General features: G+C 47.9%; 1 protein-coding gene across 1 annotated transcript in view; it reads right to left on the reverse strand.

The window, feature by feature from the left end:
- Window positions 1–1,301: 1,301 nt before the first annotated feature.
- Window positions 1,302–20,113, reverse strand: part of Dennd11 (DENN domain containing 11) — a 44,099-nt gene continuing 25,287 nt past the window's right edge. The window contains exons 4-9 of the mRNA XM_004661090.2: window positions 16,936–17,089; window positions 11,393–11,531; window positions 10,064–10,195; window positions 9,779–9,929; window positions 8,309–8,377; window positions 1,302–6,845 (exon numbers count right to left, since the gene is read on the reverse strand). Coding sequence (XP_004661147.2) covers window positions 6,650–6,845; window positions 8,309–8,377; window positions 9,779–9,929; window positions 10,064–10,195; window positions 11,393–11,531; window positions 16,936–17,089 — 841 coding nt within the window. The 3' untranslated portion in view covers window positions 1,302–6,649. The remainder of the gene's footprint in view (window positions 6,846–8,308; window positions 8,378–9,778; window positions 9,930–10,063; window positions 10,196–11,392; window positions 11,532–16,935; window positions 17,090–20,113) is intronic.

The following is a 20,113-nucleotide window of genomic DNA, read 5'->3' on the forward strand; positions in this document are numbered from 1 at the left end:
GCACTGTTCAATGCCTAAATGCTTGGTTTCACATTTTGTCCTTGTTATTCACACTTACTTTCTGTGGGGTCTCTGGTCTTCTCATCATCTACTGCTTAGTTCTTTGCACTGTCTTGTAGATAATACCATTCAAGGAAAGACACTGGGGGCCGGAGAGATGGCTCAGCAGGTAGGGGCATGTTCTCAATCCTGCTGGCTTGAATTCAGTTTCCCAGCATCCATGTAAAGCCAAAAGCAAAGTGGTACATACATCTGTTATCCCAGCTTGCCTGTGGCAGTGGAAGATAAAGCCAGAAGAATCTGGAAGCTCACAGGCCAACTATGCTAGGTCAAGCATTGTGGTAAACAGAGACTGACCCTGTCTCAAAGGCAGAGGGAGAGGGTAAACAGGTGGAGGTTGTCTTCTGACCTCCATGACACATGCACCCATACATTCTTACGTCACACACATCCACACATACACACAAATAAAATAAGGTGGAAAAAGTTTAAAAAGATTTAACAGTGCAGCTTAACAAGAACAATCCTTGACAGCCAAAGCTGGAATGTGAGCTCTGTGAAGGAGAATCTGGGTGCCCCTCCTGTTTAGTACAGTCCCTTCTGTGAATTAACTTCATCAATGCTTTTAAATATTAAAATACAGTAGGTGCTTTCTGTAAAAATAACTCAACCCAAAACATTCTTCTTTGCTCTGTAATTACCAAGTGCCTCGACAACTCCTATCAGTTTGCATAGTGCCTGCTTCACTCAGTCTTTGTGACCAATAATTCACTCTATGCTGGTTTAAAATAACCCCTCCAAAGCTAACAATGAAATAAGTTTTGAATAAGCCAGGTGTGGTGGTGCACGCCTTTAATCCCAACACTCGGGAGGCAGAGGTAAGAGGATCACCATGAGTTCAAGGCCACCCTGAGACTACATAGTGAATTCCAAGGTCAGCCTGAGCTACAGTGAGACCCTGCCTCAAAAAACAAAGCAAAAAGTTTTGAATAAGTATACACACATTCATAGATATACCAACACCGAGACTTATTTTAAATGTAACTTTGATAGGGTCTCTTCTAGAAGCGCCATGTGCTGAGTGGACAGCCCAGGCACCTCCACTTCAGTTTCTGCTGCCTTATGTGTGTCGATCTTCATGAAACCTCCTGAAGGACCAGCAGCAGCTCCCTGGTGTCTCCTCATCACTGTAAACGAAGGCAACGCTCAGCCCATCGGCTCAGCTCACAAACTGGGCCATGATTACTCCTCCTTACCACAAACCACATTCCTGGGCTACGTGAAGATCACAGCACAGAGGCTCATGTTAAAATGTAAGCTTTAATTGTAAAAATTTCTTTCTGTAAATATAGTTATATCAACTTCTCTGCACACAACCTGGTTCAAATATATACAGATATGATATACACAGATGTTATTTGTATCACAGAACAGAGTTAATTCAAGCAACATCAGTATTAACCCCAACTTTCTTCAGGCCTTTTAAATGATCACAATTGAAGAGAGAGAGAGCAAGTGAGAGTTCCACACGTGTCTACAGCAGTAGTGGAGCAAAACTCAGGAAGTGTGTTTCTGATGTCCTATGAGGTAAACACTTGAAATGAAAATAGATTCAGTTTTTCTTATTGCTAGGACTCTTGGGCTGTGGTTATTACTCAAAATAGGTGTGTACATTTAAGGCAACAGGGACACTATGCTGATCCTAATTTGAAAGAAAAAAAAAATAGGAAAATGGGTTTCCAAGGTAACAACTAGTCCTTTTTAAGGAAAGGTTGGTTATTCCAGATCTATACAAAAATTTAGCCAACAAGTTTTGGGCAATTAAAGGAGGTTCCTTTTGGTTGCCACTGTGTTCACCCTGAAGTCCTGTTCTGTTCCAGAACACAGAAGCCACCATTGTTGACAGACATGCAGACCCAAACCTTCCCTTTTGAATGCTTATATAATTTAGCTTTGCTGTAATTTGCCCAAAGGAAGGAGTTTTCATTTTAATATCAGTATCAATTGCAACCAGCTAACTTGACCTGTGAGTTTTTCATTTTTTTATATCAATCTATGCCCAGTTTATAAAACCCTACTTTACCCCATGGGCCCCAACAGTCCTCAGAAAGCAAGATAAACTCATCACTGTTCTGAGTAAGCGTTCTACTGAAAATGTAAAGCAATTCACACCTATCCTATGATGTTAAATAAACTTTCTCAATTTGGGTCATCAAAGCTCTAAAATTTGGTGCTATGCTAAAACTCTAGAATAATTCTAAAATGGTGAAAGCAGGGCTTTATTTATCCACCTTCATTTCCCTATATAGCACCCCCCCAAAAAAAAAAATCCTAATCTCTTTCCAAATTTCTGTCACTCTGACTCTATAAATTCCAGCCTGCTAAAGTGAATTAAAGTGCCAGTTACAAAACTACTTCCCATTTCATTCCCACGTCACCAGAAGATCACCTTTACCCCCATCTACCCTGGCGTTTCCCTCCAGGGTGTGGTTCCAGGGCCAGTCAGTGTTCTCTGAAGGGAGTGGTGTCGAGATCTCACAGCGCGATGCCCTTGTTCACTCTGAAGTGTCCAAGGTCCCAGCTGCTACTAAATTACAATAATACCCATTTCTCCTTGGATTATACTTTTGAAATTTCCTTCCATTTCAACATCTTTGTACTCAGTTCGTCACACAGTAACATTGATATAAAAATAAAACTTCCATTTCTCATAAGAAAAACATTAACATAATTCACAGTTAGCCTTTTCCCATAACATTTAATACTCCCATAGCTCCTGGGCACAGCGCAGAGGTATATCAGTAATAAAAATGGATCAGTAAAAACCCATGACACGGGTTTAAAAGGAAACTTACCTCCTCCTCTTCCCTCTACCTGAGTCAGAGAAGGGTTTTCCTGACATGAGAAGGGGTAAAACTGGGCCTGCGGAGCTAAGTCTGGGAGGCTCACCACAGGATGTAACTATAAGGTACGGGAAGGAGACGGGAGGGCTGGACAGCTCTCAGATTCATAGCCTACCAGCCTGGCCCCAAATTAGGTGAGACAGCAGCCCACGGAAGACCTGTTGACCTCCATATTAATTTTCTTGCCCACTTTGGAACTGTTCTCACGCTAAGGCAAACTCACTGCCAAGCTGAGCGTTATCTTGTAATTTTATTCATCCACATCCCCTATTTCCTTCTTGATCCCCTCTAAGGATGATCAACACTGAGCCTAGAGAAATCCTCTCAATCCATTCTCTGGGCTATGCAGTATCAAACGGGGGGTGCGGCGGCTCCTGAGGTCCCTGCCTCTTTGAAGAGGTTGACGTCTGCCATGGGAAGGTGAATTCACTGCCACTCTTTATACAAGGTCCACTGAAATGTTCAGGGGAAAGCTGAGTAACTTCACCTTTTTATTGTGCTTGATGGGCTTTCAGTTCATCAAGAGAATTAGCTGGTTCACCCTTCTAGCCACCAGCGTGAAGACAGCTTTTTCTCTGTGATTGCACTTACCTTTCTTGTCAGGCTAAACTATCTTAAGTAAGTAAATAAGTGAGCCTTCATGGATAGCATCTGCCACTACTAGATCTGAGTGGTGCTGTTAACTTCTGTGATTTCCACTGTGTTTCACAGCAAGTTAAGTTACAGGAAAAAGTTCCCGGGGAAACTTCTGTGTGTCCTGGATGAACTGAGCTGCCCCTCTTCAGCCAGATGGAAGAAGAGAGCCAGAATGCATGGGTGGGTGAGGAAGCAGATGACTCCTGCCTCATTGTGTTCATAACCGACAGGACTGCACGGAGTGCAGGTGAGAGACTGTTACAATGGATCCACAGCAGGCACATGGGAAGCTGCATGTCTAACCCAAAGCTAAGGCCTCCTGGACCAGGCATCACTGTCTCAAATCCTGAGTATTCATTACCAACGGTTATGCCTATAAAACTGGAAACATCTACTTTGATAGGCTTTTGTCATACTTAATGTGGACGTTAACAAATCTAAAACCTAGGTGCTACTCCCCACGAGAAGTGTGGCCGCCAGGAAATGCTTGTTGAACGATCAGGCAGCCCGGCATGAAAGGTCAGCGAGGAGTTCCACGTCAGCACGTGGCTCAGTGTGGCCCAGCAGGCCCAGTCCTCCCGGAAGGGCTCCGTCGGCTTAGGCAAACGCTACCAGCGGAGCTCTCTGACCTGCAAGGCTTGGAGACTGTGTACCAACATCCTCCAAGCAAAAACAGAGGGCTTCTCAAAATAATTCGGGAACAGCTTAAGAGCGGTTCCATGTGGCTTCTTCTACCAGTGAAGAGGGACTCCTGCTTAGGACGTCACAGAGCCCTTACCTTACAGGGAGTGAGCAGCACGCGACGCTGGCTTGCACCTGCTAACCTCCACCACAAGGAGCCGTCTGGTCCTAAGCAAGGCTTCACTTCCCAGGACATTCTCTGAGGAGCTAACATACAAGCTGTTCAGCCCAGCAGAGGCTCTGTGCCCAATTACTGGCCCCAGAAGAAGCTTGGCAAGGTAAGGAAGGACTAAGGGAGATGTTACACAAGAAGTTTTGCTTTGGCATCAGTTGAGCCCAGGCCCTGTGACCTACAACATGGCACCACCCCATGCGTGTGCTCCCCTCTGGGACCACCTGTACCCCGGCCCGGCATCAGTATGGTGGTGGTGGTGGGGAAAACAGGAGATGCCAGAAAGATAGCTACCTAGCTGAGAGAAGCCAAAGCCCCGGCTCACCAAGGGACAGCTCAGGAACCTTTCTGTCACCCTTGCTGTCTTTGCATGTGTGTTTCTGAGCTTTGAAGTTACCACAGCACAGGAAGCAACAGTGGCTGAAGGCCGAAGGCTCTGGGAGAAGGTCTCAGGAACTGCGTCCAGGAACTCATTCAATTCCAGAGAGAGAAGATCTAGCTGGGTTCCCCAGGAGAAGCAGACCTTTCCTTTCACTCCCGTGCCTATCTCTGGCTACCCACTGCCAACTTAGCAAGCCCCAAGCTCTTGGAGACCACTGGAAGAAACCTTAGTTGACCCAAGCCAGAAGGTCCTTTCTCAGCCTTGCAAGCATGAAGAGAAGACAGCCATAAAGAGGAAGTGGACTGCTGAACACAGAAGTTACTAGAATGATACAGCTACACCCACACTGCAGAGGAGGAAAATCTATTAGTTTTATGGTTTGCAGGCCAATGCCCAAGCTTACTTATGTACCTAACAGATGCTACCTTGATCCATTAGTGTCTGTTTGCATTTCCACACACATGAATCTCTTCACTTTTGATTTCCATATGAAGGAAATACAGAAAAATACTTCTGAGAAGAGCAACAGGCCCCAGGAACTTAGACTTGAGGTAAAAGGCATGTCGCATCCACCTGAAGTTATGTGTGCCTGCTGTGGACATTAGGCATGGCCTCACACGCGGGTGCTTGATGGCTAGCTGTTCCCACAACAAAGCCAGGCAAGAGAAGGGCAGGGGAAGCTGAGCTCTGCGTCTCAGCCAAGTCCTGAACGAGCGGCTTCCTAACTGCTCTGTCACCGAAGCTGGCAGCTGTAAGTAATTCAAGCCCAAACAAGCAGGTGACCACAGGACCCATCAAAGGAAGCAAGAATGTCTGTCACTGTCAGGGACTCCGGCCATTCTCCTGGGGGAAGGCACTGTCATACTCCTCTGTCAAATCTGTTAGGTGTCTGGACCCAACTGCAGTTTGTGTGGCTCCAGACCAGTAAACAGTCTTGTTAATACCATGTTCACCTCTGAGTCAACCAGCTGGGGTTCTTGGCTACATCTTAGAATCTACTGATTTATTCTGCTTCTGGGTATGTCTCCAATGAACATTCCAGAAGAACAGAGGACCAGATACCTTCTTCCCTCACTTGCTCTAGTACCCACCACCACACCCTTCAAAAACATCCAAGTTATTCCAAGAAGATGTCCAGCCCTTAAAAGAAACTAAAATGTCAAATGAGTTTTCTTGCAAGTTCCAGGGCTGGCACCAATCTTGGGAATTCACCAAGCCATGCCAAGGTGGGCAGGGGAGAATTTACGAACAAGAAAGCATTACACTGAGTGGCACTTACTTTAGGAAAGATTTCAAGGTACTGTTACATAATTTTAGCTGACAGCTGACCACTAAGCAACCTCTCCCCACTGTCCCATCCGTGAGAAGCTCACATTTAGTGTCAGAAAAATCCTCAGTCCCTCTCTGTGGTCGCTGCTCAAGACGTGAGTGCAGAAGACAGAGACTCGCCCAAATGAACAGGAGAGAGGATATGACCCCAGCATTTCTGACTCCTAGGACCTGGTCATCTGCTTAGTTTCTGCTTCCAGGCAGATGGTTGCCTCCAAGGGACAAAGACAGAGGCTTCCTGAGCAGTTCGTTCCAGTATTGACAGAGCTCACCTCACTCCTGCTGGCAGAACTGCTATGGTGAAACCAAAGAACCAATAGCCCTAGAAGACAGTGATAATTCCGGTGGCCTACCAAAGTGGGATGCAAAACCAAGGCCATCTTAAGTCACCTGCCAGGGACATTGCAAAAATTACATGTGTTGGAAAGTATAAACAATCTTCCTTTGTGTCAGTTTTTAAAAAATGGGAAGCCGTTAGGGGCCTAAGGTATGCTCCAGGCTCCTGTCACCCCACGTGAATTGCTCACCAGTCCCATGTCACTCTTCCTATGGACAACAAGGGTTGTCAATAACCAGCATGACATCAATGCCATAGGCCTCCAGCAGGTCCATGAGGAAGCTCCTGTCTCCCTGCGGGTCCAGGCCCATGCCTCGTGCATGCTCAGCTGTCAGAGTTTTGTCCTGACTGGCCGATACCTCCAGCAAAGTCTGAAAAATCCGGTTGTTTTGCTCCAGGAAAAACCTGCATTTGCATCATAGGAAAGGGAGAAAATGAGACACACACACACAAAAAAAAAAAAAACCACCACCACCAACAAAAACACCTTACCAGATAACGTACATGTATAGAGCCCAGATTAGCAAGGGCAAAAATGACAGTATGATGGAGAAACATGAGTGGGTGATGGCTTAACTGCCGACAGTGCTTATGGGTCAGGCTCATACATTGCTTTTTCTCCCTCTGCCTAGTCACCAGGGGAAGAGAACTGAAAACAGCTTAGTAACGCAGGCCTGAGTCCCAGACTTCAAGGGAGTGACCGCAATGCACCTTTTTCAAAGCCCCGGCTCAGCCTCTAGAGTTGGCAGCTAAGGAGCCTCGCTGGAGAACAGAGGGCTCTGACCGGCTCTGCACAAAGCCCATAGCTGGCTCTGCAGGCAAGAGAGGAGGAGCCCGGAGGCTCTGGGGCAACACTGGAAGGAGGTGACAAAGAAAGGGCAGGTGAGACTAGGTGCTGAGACTGGGGCAGCCCACAGCACCCCTGGGCGCTGGCTCTTCTTGCATTCCTTTGTGGAAGGGGGAGCGGGATTTTACACAAGCACGATTTAAAAGCCACGTCTTTACAGCATTGCTGCCTGAATAAAGCAGCAGGGTTCAGAAGGCCTTAGTTCCGTGTGCGGCTCGGAGCTGGGTGGGCAGAAGTATCAAAGCAGCCGGGAACACTTAGGGTTTGGCTCCACGGCGTGTGTCCCGCCTTGACAAAACCGCGCTTACCAAGTTTCTGAAGACCTGCTGAGTGGACACACAGCGGGTGTACCTTACAAAGTCCACTGATAACCAGGAGCTGAACCTTTGTGGGAATGTCGCCGTGTTTCCCCATCCGAGTCAAGGAGTCTGCTGACTGCAAGTGTTCCCTTGGTCCATCCCATCACACTGGCTGGAAGCTGGGAGGTCTTTTTTTGTATGTTTGTTTGTTTCCATTTTAATTAGAACCCTGGTCCTGGACTGGAATATGACTTCCCATGGCTGAATGGAATCAGGTGTGCTGCAAGAAGTGATGGCCAGGCCCCCCGGCCACCAGCAGATCCAAGGGGAAGAGAGTCCACTCAACTCAAGAGGTGAACATTCAAATAACCTCATAACAGCACAAGGAATGCTCCGTTCACGGGAAGTAATGAACAAGAGGATTCCGAGCCCCAAATGACAGACCGAGAACTATGTGGTGACGTCCTGGGCGTAAATGTTCAACCTTCACGCCCGAGGACCCTGACTTCTCTGTGACCTGCCCCTGCCTCCCTTCTGAGTTGGTGGGTTCCCCTTAATAGCTTGGCAGGGCTCAGACCACCTCTATAAGGAGCCCGATTCTAAGAGCCCTGGACGCTAACAAAGGACATCCTGAGCCTGTGGGTGACATGAGGAAGGATGTTCAATGAGGTGCTGGGAGGGTCCCCAGGTCCCTCCACGGGGCGATTCCCAGGCTGACTCACAGCACAAAGAGGTCCTCTTCACAAGGGTTGTAGTCCCCTTCGACTTCCTGGGAGTACAGCAGCATCTGCCTGTGGGGACAGAGAATGCCATCAGACACTGGAAGCTGCATGCACTCCCAATGCCACATCTCCCTGGAGCAACACTGGCTGGAGTAGGCCCCAGACAGGAAAGGAAGAAATGGGGATCTGACTCAACCCCAGGGCCCATAGCCAGTTTCGCTGCCGTGGTTTTCTTCCTAACTGTCTACTGGATGGAGATGGCAGCAATAGCATGGAGGACTTCACAGTACCAAGAGTTGCCGGAGACAGGGCTGCAGAGATGGCTTAGCGGTTGAGCGCTTGCCTGTGAAGCCTAAAGACTCTGGTTCGAGGCTCGGTTCCCCAGGACCCATGTTAGCCAGATGCACAAGGGGGCGCATGTGTCTGGAGTTGGTTTGCAGTGGTTAGGAAGCCCTGGCGCGCCCTCTCTCTCCCTCCCTCCCTCCCCCCCCCCTCTCTCTCTCTGTCTCTCTCTCTCTCTCTCTCTCTCTCTCTGTGTGTGTGTGTGTGTGTCTTAATCTCTCTCTCTCTCTGTCACTCTCAAATAAATAAAAATGAACAAAAAACTTTTTTAAAAAAGAGTTGCCTGGGCTGTAGGGATGGCTTAATGGTTAAGGTGTATGCCTTCAAAGCCAAAGGACCTAGGTTCAATGCCCCAAGACCCATGTCAGCCAAATGCGCAGGGTATGCATGCATCTGGAGTTTGTTTGCAGTGGTTAGAGACCCTGGCTCATCCATTCTGTCTCTCTCTTCCCCACTTCTCTGTCAAATAAATAAATAAAAATAAGATAAAAACCAACCTAATAAAAATCAACAAAATATCTTTAAAAAAAAGAGTTGGGCTGGAGAGACGGCTTAGTGGTTATGCACTTGCCTGTGAAGCCTAAGGACCCCGGTTCGAGGCCCAATTCTCCAGGACCCACGTTAGCCAGATGCACAAGGGGACGCATGCATCTAGAGTTCCTTTGCAGTGGCTGGAAGCCCTGGCGCACCCATTCTCTCTCTCTCTCTCTCTCTATCTGCCTCTTCCTCTCTCTCTCTCGCTGTCAAATAAATAAATAAAAATTTAAAAATTTAGAAAAAAAGAGTTGCCTGAGACAATGCAAAAGCAAGTTTCTAATATGTATCCACACAGCAGAGACAATGGCTAAACACACAGGCAAATCTAAACGAGGTTATTTGGGGGAGTTTCTGGAAGCTTTGCAGATTCCAAAGCCCATCAGAAAGAAACTATGCATGTGTATCTGCTTCCTCCTGTGTCCCCAAGCACAGGCACGCTGATAGGACAGCTCCGCGAGGGAGGGGACGGTGAGATGGGCCTTGCAGAGACTCCCCCCAGAGCTATCCTGAGAAGAGTGGAGCCCCCAGACCTGCGCCCCCGGCACCCATGCTGTAGAGACGGTATTTGAGCCCGGCACCCCGCTGCCTCACCTCTGCTCATTGAGCCTCCGGTACTTCTCCCGGTCAGCACTGTTGATCTTGAGCAGCGGCTGGAGGTGGTCGTGGTGCGTCTTCACGTTCTGGTTATCCACATAGACATCGTACAGCTCCCGCTTCTCCTCGAATATCTTCTCCGTGGTGCCTGAAGGAGCCAGGGTTAAGAAGGTAGGAGAACCTTCCGGGCATAGTGAAGCCGTCAATCCAACCCAACCAAGGCAAACAGAGTCCCTTTGTGGGGGGGGGGGGGACAAGACGAGAGTGGCGCTTCACACTCACAGGCCACGTAGGACACCTCTACTTCCAGGCTCTCAATGTCAGCCACGTTCACATAGAAGAAGGGCTTGGATTCAGGGACGGTGCCCCCGATGCCAGGCAGGGAGACATTGGCCAGGCAGCAGCAGCAGTACACTGGAGGAAGGGGAGACAGAGGGGCATCCTTCTCAAGGTTCTGGCCCACCAAAACCTTGCCTCCACTGGTGCTCTTCCTCCCGAAAGTTCTTGCTCCGCTTCCTGTGCCCTGCTACCATTGCTGGTCTGCTTCCTGAGCCTGGCACAGGCCCTCCTCTCTCACTCTCTCTCTCTCTCTCTAGGTCATGACATCCTTTCCAGAGGTGTCAGGACAGTCTCACACCTTCATCTCTAGCCCCACTATCTCCCAGTGGCCCCGACCCAACTGCACATGTTCCTGAGGCACATCTTCCTGGGAAAGTTCCAGGCAGCCCACATCCAGCATGTCCCAAGTTAACCCTACTTACCAAACCCAGTCCTCCTCTGTCTCCTAGGATGGTGATTCCATCATCCTTGTCATCTTAGACTCTTCCCCTATTATACCTTTCACATGTCAAGACCTGACAACCCGGCCAGATAACCCAATACAAATTACGTATTTCTGAATTTATGTTTCACTCGTTAGCAGAGACAGACAATGGGGGTGCCCGAGCCTCTTTTTGCTGCACACATAAATTCCAGACACGTGTGCCACTTTGTTCATCTGGCTAAATGTGAGTACTGGGGAAACTGAATCTCAGGCCAGCAGGTTTTACAAGCCAGCACCTTAACCACTGAACCATGTCCCCAGCCCCAAGTTTATTTCTTTTGTTTAAATATTTTTTTAAATTTTATTTATTTATTTGAGAGCAACAGACAGAGAGAGAAAGAGGCAGACAGAGAGAGAAAATGGGCGCGCCAGGGCCTCCAGCCACTGCAAACGAACTCCAGACGCGTGCACCCTCTTGTGCATCTGGCTAACGTGGGTCCTGGGGAATCAAGCCTTGAACCAGGGTCCTTAGGCTTCACAGGCAAGTGCTTAACCACTAAGCCATCTCTCCAGCCCCCAAGTTCATTTCTTCAACATGCCTAAAACCCACCTTCTCTGCTTTAATTCAGACTGTCATCATCTCCCAGGCTACTGAAATGCTATCCCATCCATGTGACTCATTGCCTCCAGCCTCCACGTTCTAAAGTACAAATCTAGCAGGGTCACTCCTAGCTGAAATCCTTGGTGCCACTGATACAGCCTAAAGTCTTCTGAATTTGGACAAGAAGGAAAGATGGGCATCTCTTCTGGGCACTTAGGAAGAGTCCCTGACTTGGGCTTCTAGTTACCTCTGTAGCATACTACACCCACAGGTGGAGGAGAAAATATTAAAATGCGCTTTCGGAGTAAGGCAAACTTCCACAGGATGAGGATCTGCTCTCCGAAGAACTTGATAAACTGAGACATGCAACCCGCTGGGTGTGTGATCTGGAAAAATGAAAGGAGCAGGGAACAGCTCGTTAGAGGCACAGTGATAAACGTCCTCCCCTCAAAACTTCCAAGTCCCACTGAACTCTAGGGTATTTGCCACTGGGAAGGTTTTACTTTATAAACTGTAGGGTTCAATAGCTCCCCTGACATATGGAAATTGAAGGATGTAAAATCTCTGACCAATTTCCTTTGTGTGCTGACTGCAGGGAGCTGCTCCTCCTTCGGGGCTGCCTTCTAGAAGGAACACCCTGGGGGTGCAGAGAATAAGCCTGAGGAATCCCACTCCTGGCTTTGCCAGTCACCAGTGGGGAAAGCAAACTCATGTTTCCTCATATTCCTCATCTATAAAACACAGAGACCATCACTTATCTTGGGCGGCTCTAAGGAGCACCTGAGACAAAACATGAAGGACTTGCAGTTAAGGGCAGCCATATTATTATTGGCAGAACAAAGGCTTCAAACCAGTTGCCTGTGAATGCTTCAGAAAGTCACAAATGCTTAGATGTCAGAAATAAGAATATTCATTTCCTGGGCTGGAAAGATAGCTTAGTGGTTAAGGCTCTTGCCTGCCAAGCCTAAGGACCCAGGTTTAACTCCCCAGTACCCACTTAGGCCAGATGCACAAGTTGGCACATATATCTGGAGTTCATTTGCAGTGGCTGCTGGCTCTGGCATGCCCATTCTCTCTATCTGCTGCTTCCTCCCTCTCCATCCCCTTCTCTCTCCTTCCCCCAGTCTCTCTCCAATAAATAAATAATTTTTTAAAAAAAAGAATATTTATTTCCATTAAGAGGCAGGTCAGAGCAGTCCTGAAGCCAGCCATGCCAAGGAGCATGCTGAGTTGAATGGCCGTGGAGAACCCAAACCCTGAACCAGCCCAGAGGCAGGCCCTGCAGTCTGCCAGGCCAAACGAGGAGTGCCCTCAACTCCAAAGCCGTGCCTGGGCTACCTGGGGGAGGACTTCCCTTCCCAAGGCGCCGCCAACTTCTTGCCTCCACACCATTTACCTGCCCCACGCTGCTGCATGCAGGGCCACCTTGCACTGAGCATGCCTACCCGGCCTCTGCCTACTCTTCTGCCACCTCATTCAAAACCACCAGGAAAGCTGGGCATGGCGGCGCCCGCCTTTCATCCCAGCACTTGGGAGGCAGAGGTAGGAGGATCGCCATGAGTTCGAAGCCACCCTGAGACTCCATAGTGAATTCCGGGTCAGCCTGAGCTAGAGTGAGACCCTACCTCAAAAACCACCAGGAAAAGAGGTTACAGCCAAGGCAGTCTGGTCCGACCCCTGCAGACACTGTCTTCCATCAAGCCAGACAGCAGGCAGACAAGAAGGAGCCAGAGCACAACCCAGTCTCCCCATTCCTGTTGCTGTCTTCAGGCCCCCGACGTATGTTTGCATGGCCCGAGGGTCTGGGAGGGATTGTGCAAGTGTATCCTGGAATAATCAGTTCATCATGCATGCATGCATGCATGCATTCAAGAAATAGCTCCTAAGTGCTCACACTGTGCCAAAGCGCTAAGTTTTCCAGTACAAACAGTGCACAGAAAAGAACTAGGTCCTCCTGGACAACTCACAGGCTGGTGGGAAAAGGCAGGAAAGAAAGCCCTTAGTCTACAGTGGGAGGAGAGGGCGTGGAGGGAAGGACGGAAGCTGTTGGAGAGAACACAGAAAGACGCCTGATTACTCTCTAGCAGAGACGGAGAAAGCTTCCTGGAGGAAGTGATGTCTAAGCTTCCGTGTAAAGGATGAATCCGAGGGATTCTCCTTTGGCAGAGGGATGCGTACGCGCATTGGCCTGCTATTTCCAGCTAACTGCCAACAACGGCTCAGGTGCCCCGTGCAGGCCTGTGTCAGGGAGTGCTGGGGAGCCAGGCTTCCTCTTTTCTGACGCCTGGCCACAGAGAACTCATCCCCTCTTCACGTCACCCAGCTAGGCCACACAAGGAGCCACATTTCTGCTTCCATTTTCTATTTCCGTTTCCTCAGCCTAGTCCTCTGTGGCCTTTAACCGAGAACAGAAATTCTTAGTATGAACACATACGTGATTCTCCATAAATAACAGTCATATCATCCACAGTAGTCCCTTAGTATCCACAGAGGATTGGTTCCAAGATCCACTCTCCAGGATAACCAACTCTGTATACATTCAACGCCATACATAAAATGGGTATGGTATCGGCATGCTTACACACACCTTCCTTATTCTTTAAATCATCTCTGGCTTACTAATAACACCTCATATAACGTAGATGCTGTGTAAACAGCTGTTGGACAGTACTGTGGGCAAAACAACCAGAAAACATCTGCGCGTGTCCAGGTGTTGGTTGAATCTGCAGATCTTGAACCCACAAACATGGAAAGCTAAGCTATACGTGACTCCTTCTAATGCTGTCATTTCCCTTCAGCCTTCCTGCTTTTTATACATGTAAGTGCTGTTCTCTCTGTTCCATACTTTTCCTCACTCCTGGGTCATATGTGTGTTAATAACCTAGTGTAATTTATCTGTGTTTTACTATGTTCATGTACGCATGGTTCACATTTTTATACCTGAGACTGATAATTTGACAAAAGTGACAAATCGTATCATCTTGCGGTTTTCTGCCCTTGCTCCTCTCAAAGAAAACAGACCTGGTGGACCTTTCCTGTCATCTTCTTGGGCGCTAACTCATTCTTCACAACAGAAAGTGTAGTTTTCTACCACTCTGAACCATGCTGAATGGTGAAGTCATATCCACACCTTCTTCCAGGACTGCCCCCCTGAGGAGTGGGGCTGCTGAAATGTGGCATGCTCTTTTCAGAACGCCCCATCTGTCTGTCTGTCTCTGCGGCCTATTCCAGGGCCCTTGCCCCTGCTTCTGGTAGCGTCTAAGAGGCATGCTGACAAGGTGTCCTCAGTAGTACAAAAGCACATGACAGTTTTCTCCTCCTTTGTTCCTCTGCTTCATGGCTGGGCACCAGGACCATGCAGGTCAGGCGGTGGCTGTGTCCCTTTAAGTATGGAGAAAGCCCCAAGAAGAAGCTAGGAGCCGACGGAAAGAGAGCGGAGTTCAGACCATTACATTCCCAGAACCCCCTGAGGAGCCTCAGCCGTGTTATGAGGTTTGGAAATTTGCAAATTACCCTTCCTGGACTCCCAGGCCCGCTGGCTTCCTATTAACATTCTCCCAGTAGGAGGCCTTGACTAGAGGCTGAAGGTGGAAGGAAGGGAGAACGATTTCTCTTTGGTTTTTAGCTCCCTTTAGTATTTTCACAGCATCAGAGGGCGCCTGACTCTAGCTTCCAGCACAAGTCAAGCTATGCAAGTAGCAGAACACTACGCTTCCCTCAGGTATTGAACATAGGCTGTGCAAAGACCTTCCTTCAAGTCCCTGATAATGATGCCTGTACCCCCGGGCCCCCACCCTGCATGTGGCAGGCAGCCTCTCAAGTAGCCTCCATGTTCCACCAACTTGGCATTGACAGCTTTATGAAATCTTAGCCTCCTCTTGAGGAACTCGCGTCTAATCAGCAGTGTACGGCTACATGAGAGGACTTTCATGCCCATGATGAGGTTGCAAAGAAGTCTGACCCTGCCTTGCTCACAAGCTGTTTTTGCTGGCTTTGTGAAGCAAGCTGCCAAGCTAGAGTGACCCACACGGCTAAGAACTGACGGTGAGGGCATCCTCCAGGAGGTAGCAAGCTACGGAGGCCCTCAGTTCAGCACACCTTAGGAAAACTGATCCTGCCAACAACTACAGATGCTTAGAAAAGGGCCTACTTCCCCACTCAACCTGAGCCTCTGACCCTGGCTGAAACCACAGCTACACGGACAGAAGGCCATGAAGCCGGACTCCTGACCCACAGAAAGTGTGGGGTCATACGGATGCACCGCTCTATGCTTTTAATCCTGGGGGAGTTTGCCAGGCAGCAGTAGGTGGCTAGCGCAGGGCAGAGATCGCTGGCTGTAATCGCCCTAACTATGGAGTCATACTGTCCTCTGCTTCCTTCAGTCTTCTAACTTCTTTAGAATCCTTATCTTGCATTAGTTTGAATTAGTGCCTGTTTTCCTATTACTTCCCTTTTTGTCCCTTATGACCACATTGACATAAAAATCCATTCTCAAATAATTTGCTCATGACCCAGAAACTGGGTCCATGGAGAAGGGCAAGGTGTGGGCATTGGCTGTGACACATGACCTGTGTTTTAATTCTGGCCCTGTATCCTGCCAGCTATAAGGCCTGAAGCATTAATAAGCCTCAATTGCTTTACCTGAAAAAGGATAAAAAAAAAAGAAGAAGAAGAATGCTGCAACAGGTATTGATAACTAGCTAGCATAAGGCCTAAGTCACAGATGTGCTGAGATGTAGAAGATGTGAAGGCTGTCGCGACTGCGCACGCTTCCTCCCAGTCTGGAATTAGCACACCTCCCTGTCTATACAGCCAGTGCCTCAGGGGCTGACTCCTGTTCCAAGACGCTTCCTCCCTTACGCTCATGCATTATTTCTTTGCAAGGGGAGCCCTAGGTTTCCATTGAAGTATCTTGTGACCAGCCACAGGGGGAAGAGAGAGCAGAGATTCATGTTCTCATGCTGCTTTTCTATCTTCCCAACACCTGATGCAAGGCTGGGCGCTTTTGATTGCTTCACACAACCATACTGGTATAAAAGCAAAGCAATGTAGAAATGGCATTATGCCAAACAGATCATAACTTAGAAATACCATGTCTGCTGCCCATCCAACTTTTAGTTCAAATGTTTGACTCTGTGGGCTGAGCAGACGTCTCCACAGTTAAAGGAGCTTGATTGCAAATGTTTGGCTTTGCAGCACTGGAACCGACCATTAAAAATCAAATGCATCTTTTTCCTCCTGTGAGTCCATCACACATAGCAAAGAATGTGCGGCTTTGCACTAGGGTTATAGAAGTGTCTATAAGGCATATTGCTCAAGATAATTTGCCTTTTTGTTGTTGTTGTTTTCGAGGTAGGATTTCACTCTAGCCCAGGCTGACCTGGAATTCACTATGTAACCTCAGGGTGGCCTCAAACTCACGGTGATCTTCCTACCTCTGCCTCCCAAGTGCTGAGATTAAAGGTGTGTGCCACCACACCCAGCAATTTTTTTTTTTTTTTTTTTGAGGCAGGGTCTCACTCTAGCCCAGGCTAATCTGGAACTCACTGTGTAGCTCCAGATTAGCTTTGAACTCATGGCAATGAGCCTTCTTCAGCTTCCCAAGTACTGAGGCTAAAGACATGCACCACCATACCTGGCAACTTTGCTTTATTTTCAAGTGAAGCCAAATACTTATGTTAAACCCAATTCTATCGAGAGCAGATATTTTCAAGACATAATTCCCTAATCAATTAAAAATCCACCACTACTGTCCACTCCAGTGTCATGTGAGAGAATGGCCGACCTTACCTTCATCTCAGGGTACATGTAGCGATGGATGGAGGGCAGCCAGTAAACAGGGGGCAGGCTGCCTCCTCTGCCAGGGCCAGCATGGAGTACCCCTTTCTTGTCCTCATAGAATGCAGCCAGGTGAGAGTAATGTCCTGGCATCTCCAACTGGTGCCTGCATAACACACACGCACACAGTGAGAACAGCATTCAGCTCACTCACCCACAAAGGTTAAAGGCTCAGATACACGCAGCAGATTTGCACCAAAGCCTCCTTTGGTGTCATAAGACCCTTAGGAAAAACTCAAACATAGGGCCTGAAACTCCTTGACAGCACCACTTAACACGTTTCCTTTCTTATAGAGTTAATAAAAGCTGGGCATGGGGGTACACGCCTTTAATCCCAGCACTCGGCAGGCAGCGGTAGGAGGATCATCATGAGTTCAAGGGCATGCTGAGACGACATAGTGAAATCCAGGTGAGCCTGGACTAGAGTGAAACCCTACCTTGGAGAAAAAGAAAGAAAGAAAATAGAGTGAATAGACTTTGTGATTAACGTCTATGGCTCTTGAGCAATGTATGTGCGATTACTTGAATAAAAATGTTCCCTGTAGCCTCAGGTGTTTGTGATTAAGCCTCCTACTTAGTCCCCAGCTGCTGGAGCCTTTGGAAAATGTGTCACCGGGGACATTGGGTGTTCCGAGCTGGCTCACTCTCGCTATTCCTGCCACACCGCTCTGCTGGTGTATGAAGAAGTGGGCGTGACGCCACTCATCCATGCCTTCCCTACCGGGAAGAAATGTCCACTCGAAACTGAAAGGTGAAACAAACCCTTTCCTCCCACAGGCTGCTTCTGGCCGGGTATTTTGTCCCAGCAATGAGAAAGTAACTGCTACAGTGTCCACTAGGGTGGACACTAGAGATCCTACGTGTCTCCCAGAGAAAGGCTGCTTATTGTGAGAAGAATACCTGGAAGACTATGCACGCTCTGCCTAAAGCTGTTCCTTGTATAGCACGCATGCTCATTCTCCTTGATGTTACGAAGGACGAAGGATCAGAGAGGAGCTTACCCCTCAGTGTCCCTGATAGGGGAAATAGGGCTAGAAGATGGCTCAGTGGTTCAAAGTACTCGCTAGCAAAGCCTGCTGGCTTGTGTTCGATTCCCCGGTATCCACTTAAAGGCAGGTGCACAAGATGGTGCGTGCATCCAGAGTTTGTTTTGCAGCAGCAATTATATGAGCAGACGCATGACTGGAGGTCACTGAGGGCTCATAATTTCTCACCAAGTGATAAAGAAATCTAATGCACCAGCATGTCTTCTTCCACACTGATCTCACCCTCTGTTCATTGGGTCAAAAGCCTTGTCAACTGACCCTCAGATCAAGAGCATAATATTGAGTCCCTAGATCATTTGGATAATGCAACAATCCTGCCTCTAAGCCAAAACACTGTAATGAGAATGACAGAGGTTGAATTTTGTTCCTATGAGAAAGATAAGCAAGACTCCTTATCCTCAGCCCCTCAGAATGTGGACGGGTCTTTACATAGGCCATCAGGTCAAAGCAAGGTCCTTTGAGTGAGCCCTACTCCAGCACGACTTCAATAGGAGAAATTTGGAGACAAACGGAAGATGGAGAGAAAAAGAAGAGAGAGCAAGGGAGAGATGCTGAAAGAGAGATTCTGAGAGAATGCAAACCATAGGAAAATGAAGGCAGACACTGTGGTGATCCATCTGCAAGCCCAAGGAACCCCCCCCCCAAATTACCAGCAAGCCACCAGAGCCAGGGAAGGACATGGGACCCCACCCTACTGGCATTCACCCCTTGACTTGGGCTTCTCATCTCTGGAACTACGAGCCCTAAGTGTCCGCTGTTCTTCCCATTCCCTGGCGCCATGCACCCAATGAAAGAACAGGACCAATGGCTCTGCTTGGGCACAGTGCCACCCCTGCCTAGAGCCAATCCTTCGTCTTCCCCGTGCTGTCCTGCCAGCCTCTTCTCGGTTACCTCGAGTCCTCTTTAATCACCGAGCTGAGAACCCTTTTTCAGCTATTAACTTCAAATCTAGAGGTCATTAAAAGGTTAGTTAATTCAAAGAAGAAAAATATCTACAGAAAAGTAATGTTAAAGGACAAATGACAAAGTGGGGGGGGATATTTTAATTTATATCGCAAAGAACAAATTTCCCTTTTTAAAAAAAATTTTTTTGTTTATTTTTATTTATTTATTTGAGAGTGACAGAGAAAGAGGCAGAGAGAGAGAGAGAGAGAATGGGTGCACCAGGGCTTCCAGCCACTGCAGACAAATTCCAGATGTGTGCGCCCACTTTTGTGCATCTGGCTAACGTGGGTCCTGGGGAATCGAGCCTCAAACTGGGGTCCTTAGGCTTCACAGGCAAGCGCTTAACCGCTAAGCCATCTCTCCAGCCCACAAATTTCCCTTTTATACATCAAACTCGGAAATTAATGGGAAATGGCCAATGAGAGCTACCAAATATGGCAAGGCAGAAATCATCCATAGAAAAAGAAACACAAAGGACCCAAGCATGTATAAAGGTACTCAGTGTCCCTTGTAATAAGAAAAAATGCAAATTAAAACTGTTCTCTCTCCCTCTCTCCCCCCTCCTCTTCTTCCTCTCTCTCTCTCTCTCTCTTTCTGTGTGTGTGTGTGTGTGTGTGTGTGTGTGTGTGTAGATATACGAGAAAAAGATTGGGAAGAAAAAATCTCTATCAGCACCGGATTAATAAAGCATCATTTCTCTATACAGGGCATTTAATAGGGCTGTAAAAAACACTGAGGACATTGCCAGGTGTGGTAGCACACGCCTTTAATCCCAGCACTAGGGAGGCAGAGGAGTTCGAAGCCACCCTGAGACGACATAGTGAATTCCAGGTCAGCCTGGGCTAGAGTGAGACCCTGCCTCGAAAAACCAAATAAATAAATAAATACTGAAGACATTCTCAATGCACCCACGTGAGACCTCCTAAAAAGGCAAAGTGCAAACATGTATAATGTTTCCTTTTATATGAAAGGGAGAAATGAGAAGATACATTTGTATTTGTGTATACATTCACAATAAATTGGGGGGGAATACCTGAGAAATTAATAGTGATCACTGATGTTGTTGGACAGAAGTGGGAACAAGGTGAAGACTTTACATTTTATGACAATGACAGAGACTGCTGCTCTCTTTTTTGGGT

Source organism: Jaculus jaculus, chromosome 10, assembly GCF_020740685.1.
Source record: "Jaculus jaculus isolate mJacJac1 chromosome 10, mJacJac1.mat.Y.cur, whole genome shotgun sequence".
Lineage (NCBI taxonomy): Eukaryota > Metazoa > Chordata > Mammalia > Rodentia > Dipodidae > Jaculus > Jaculus jaculus.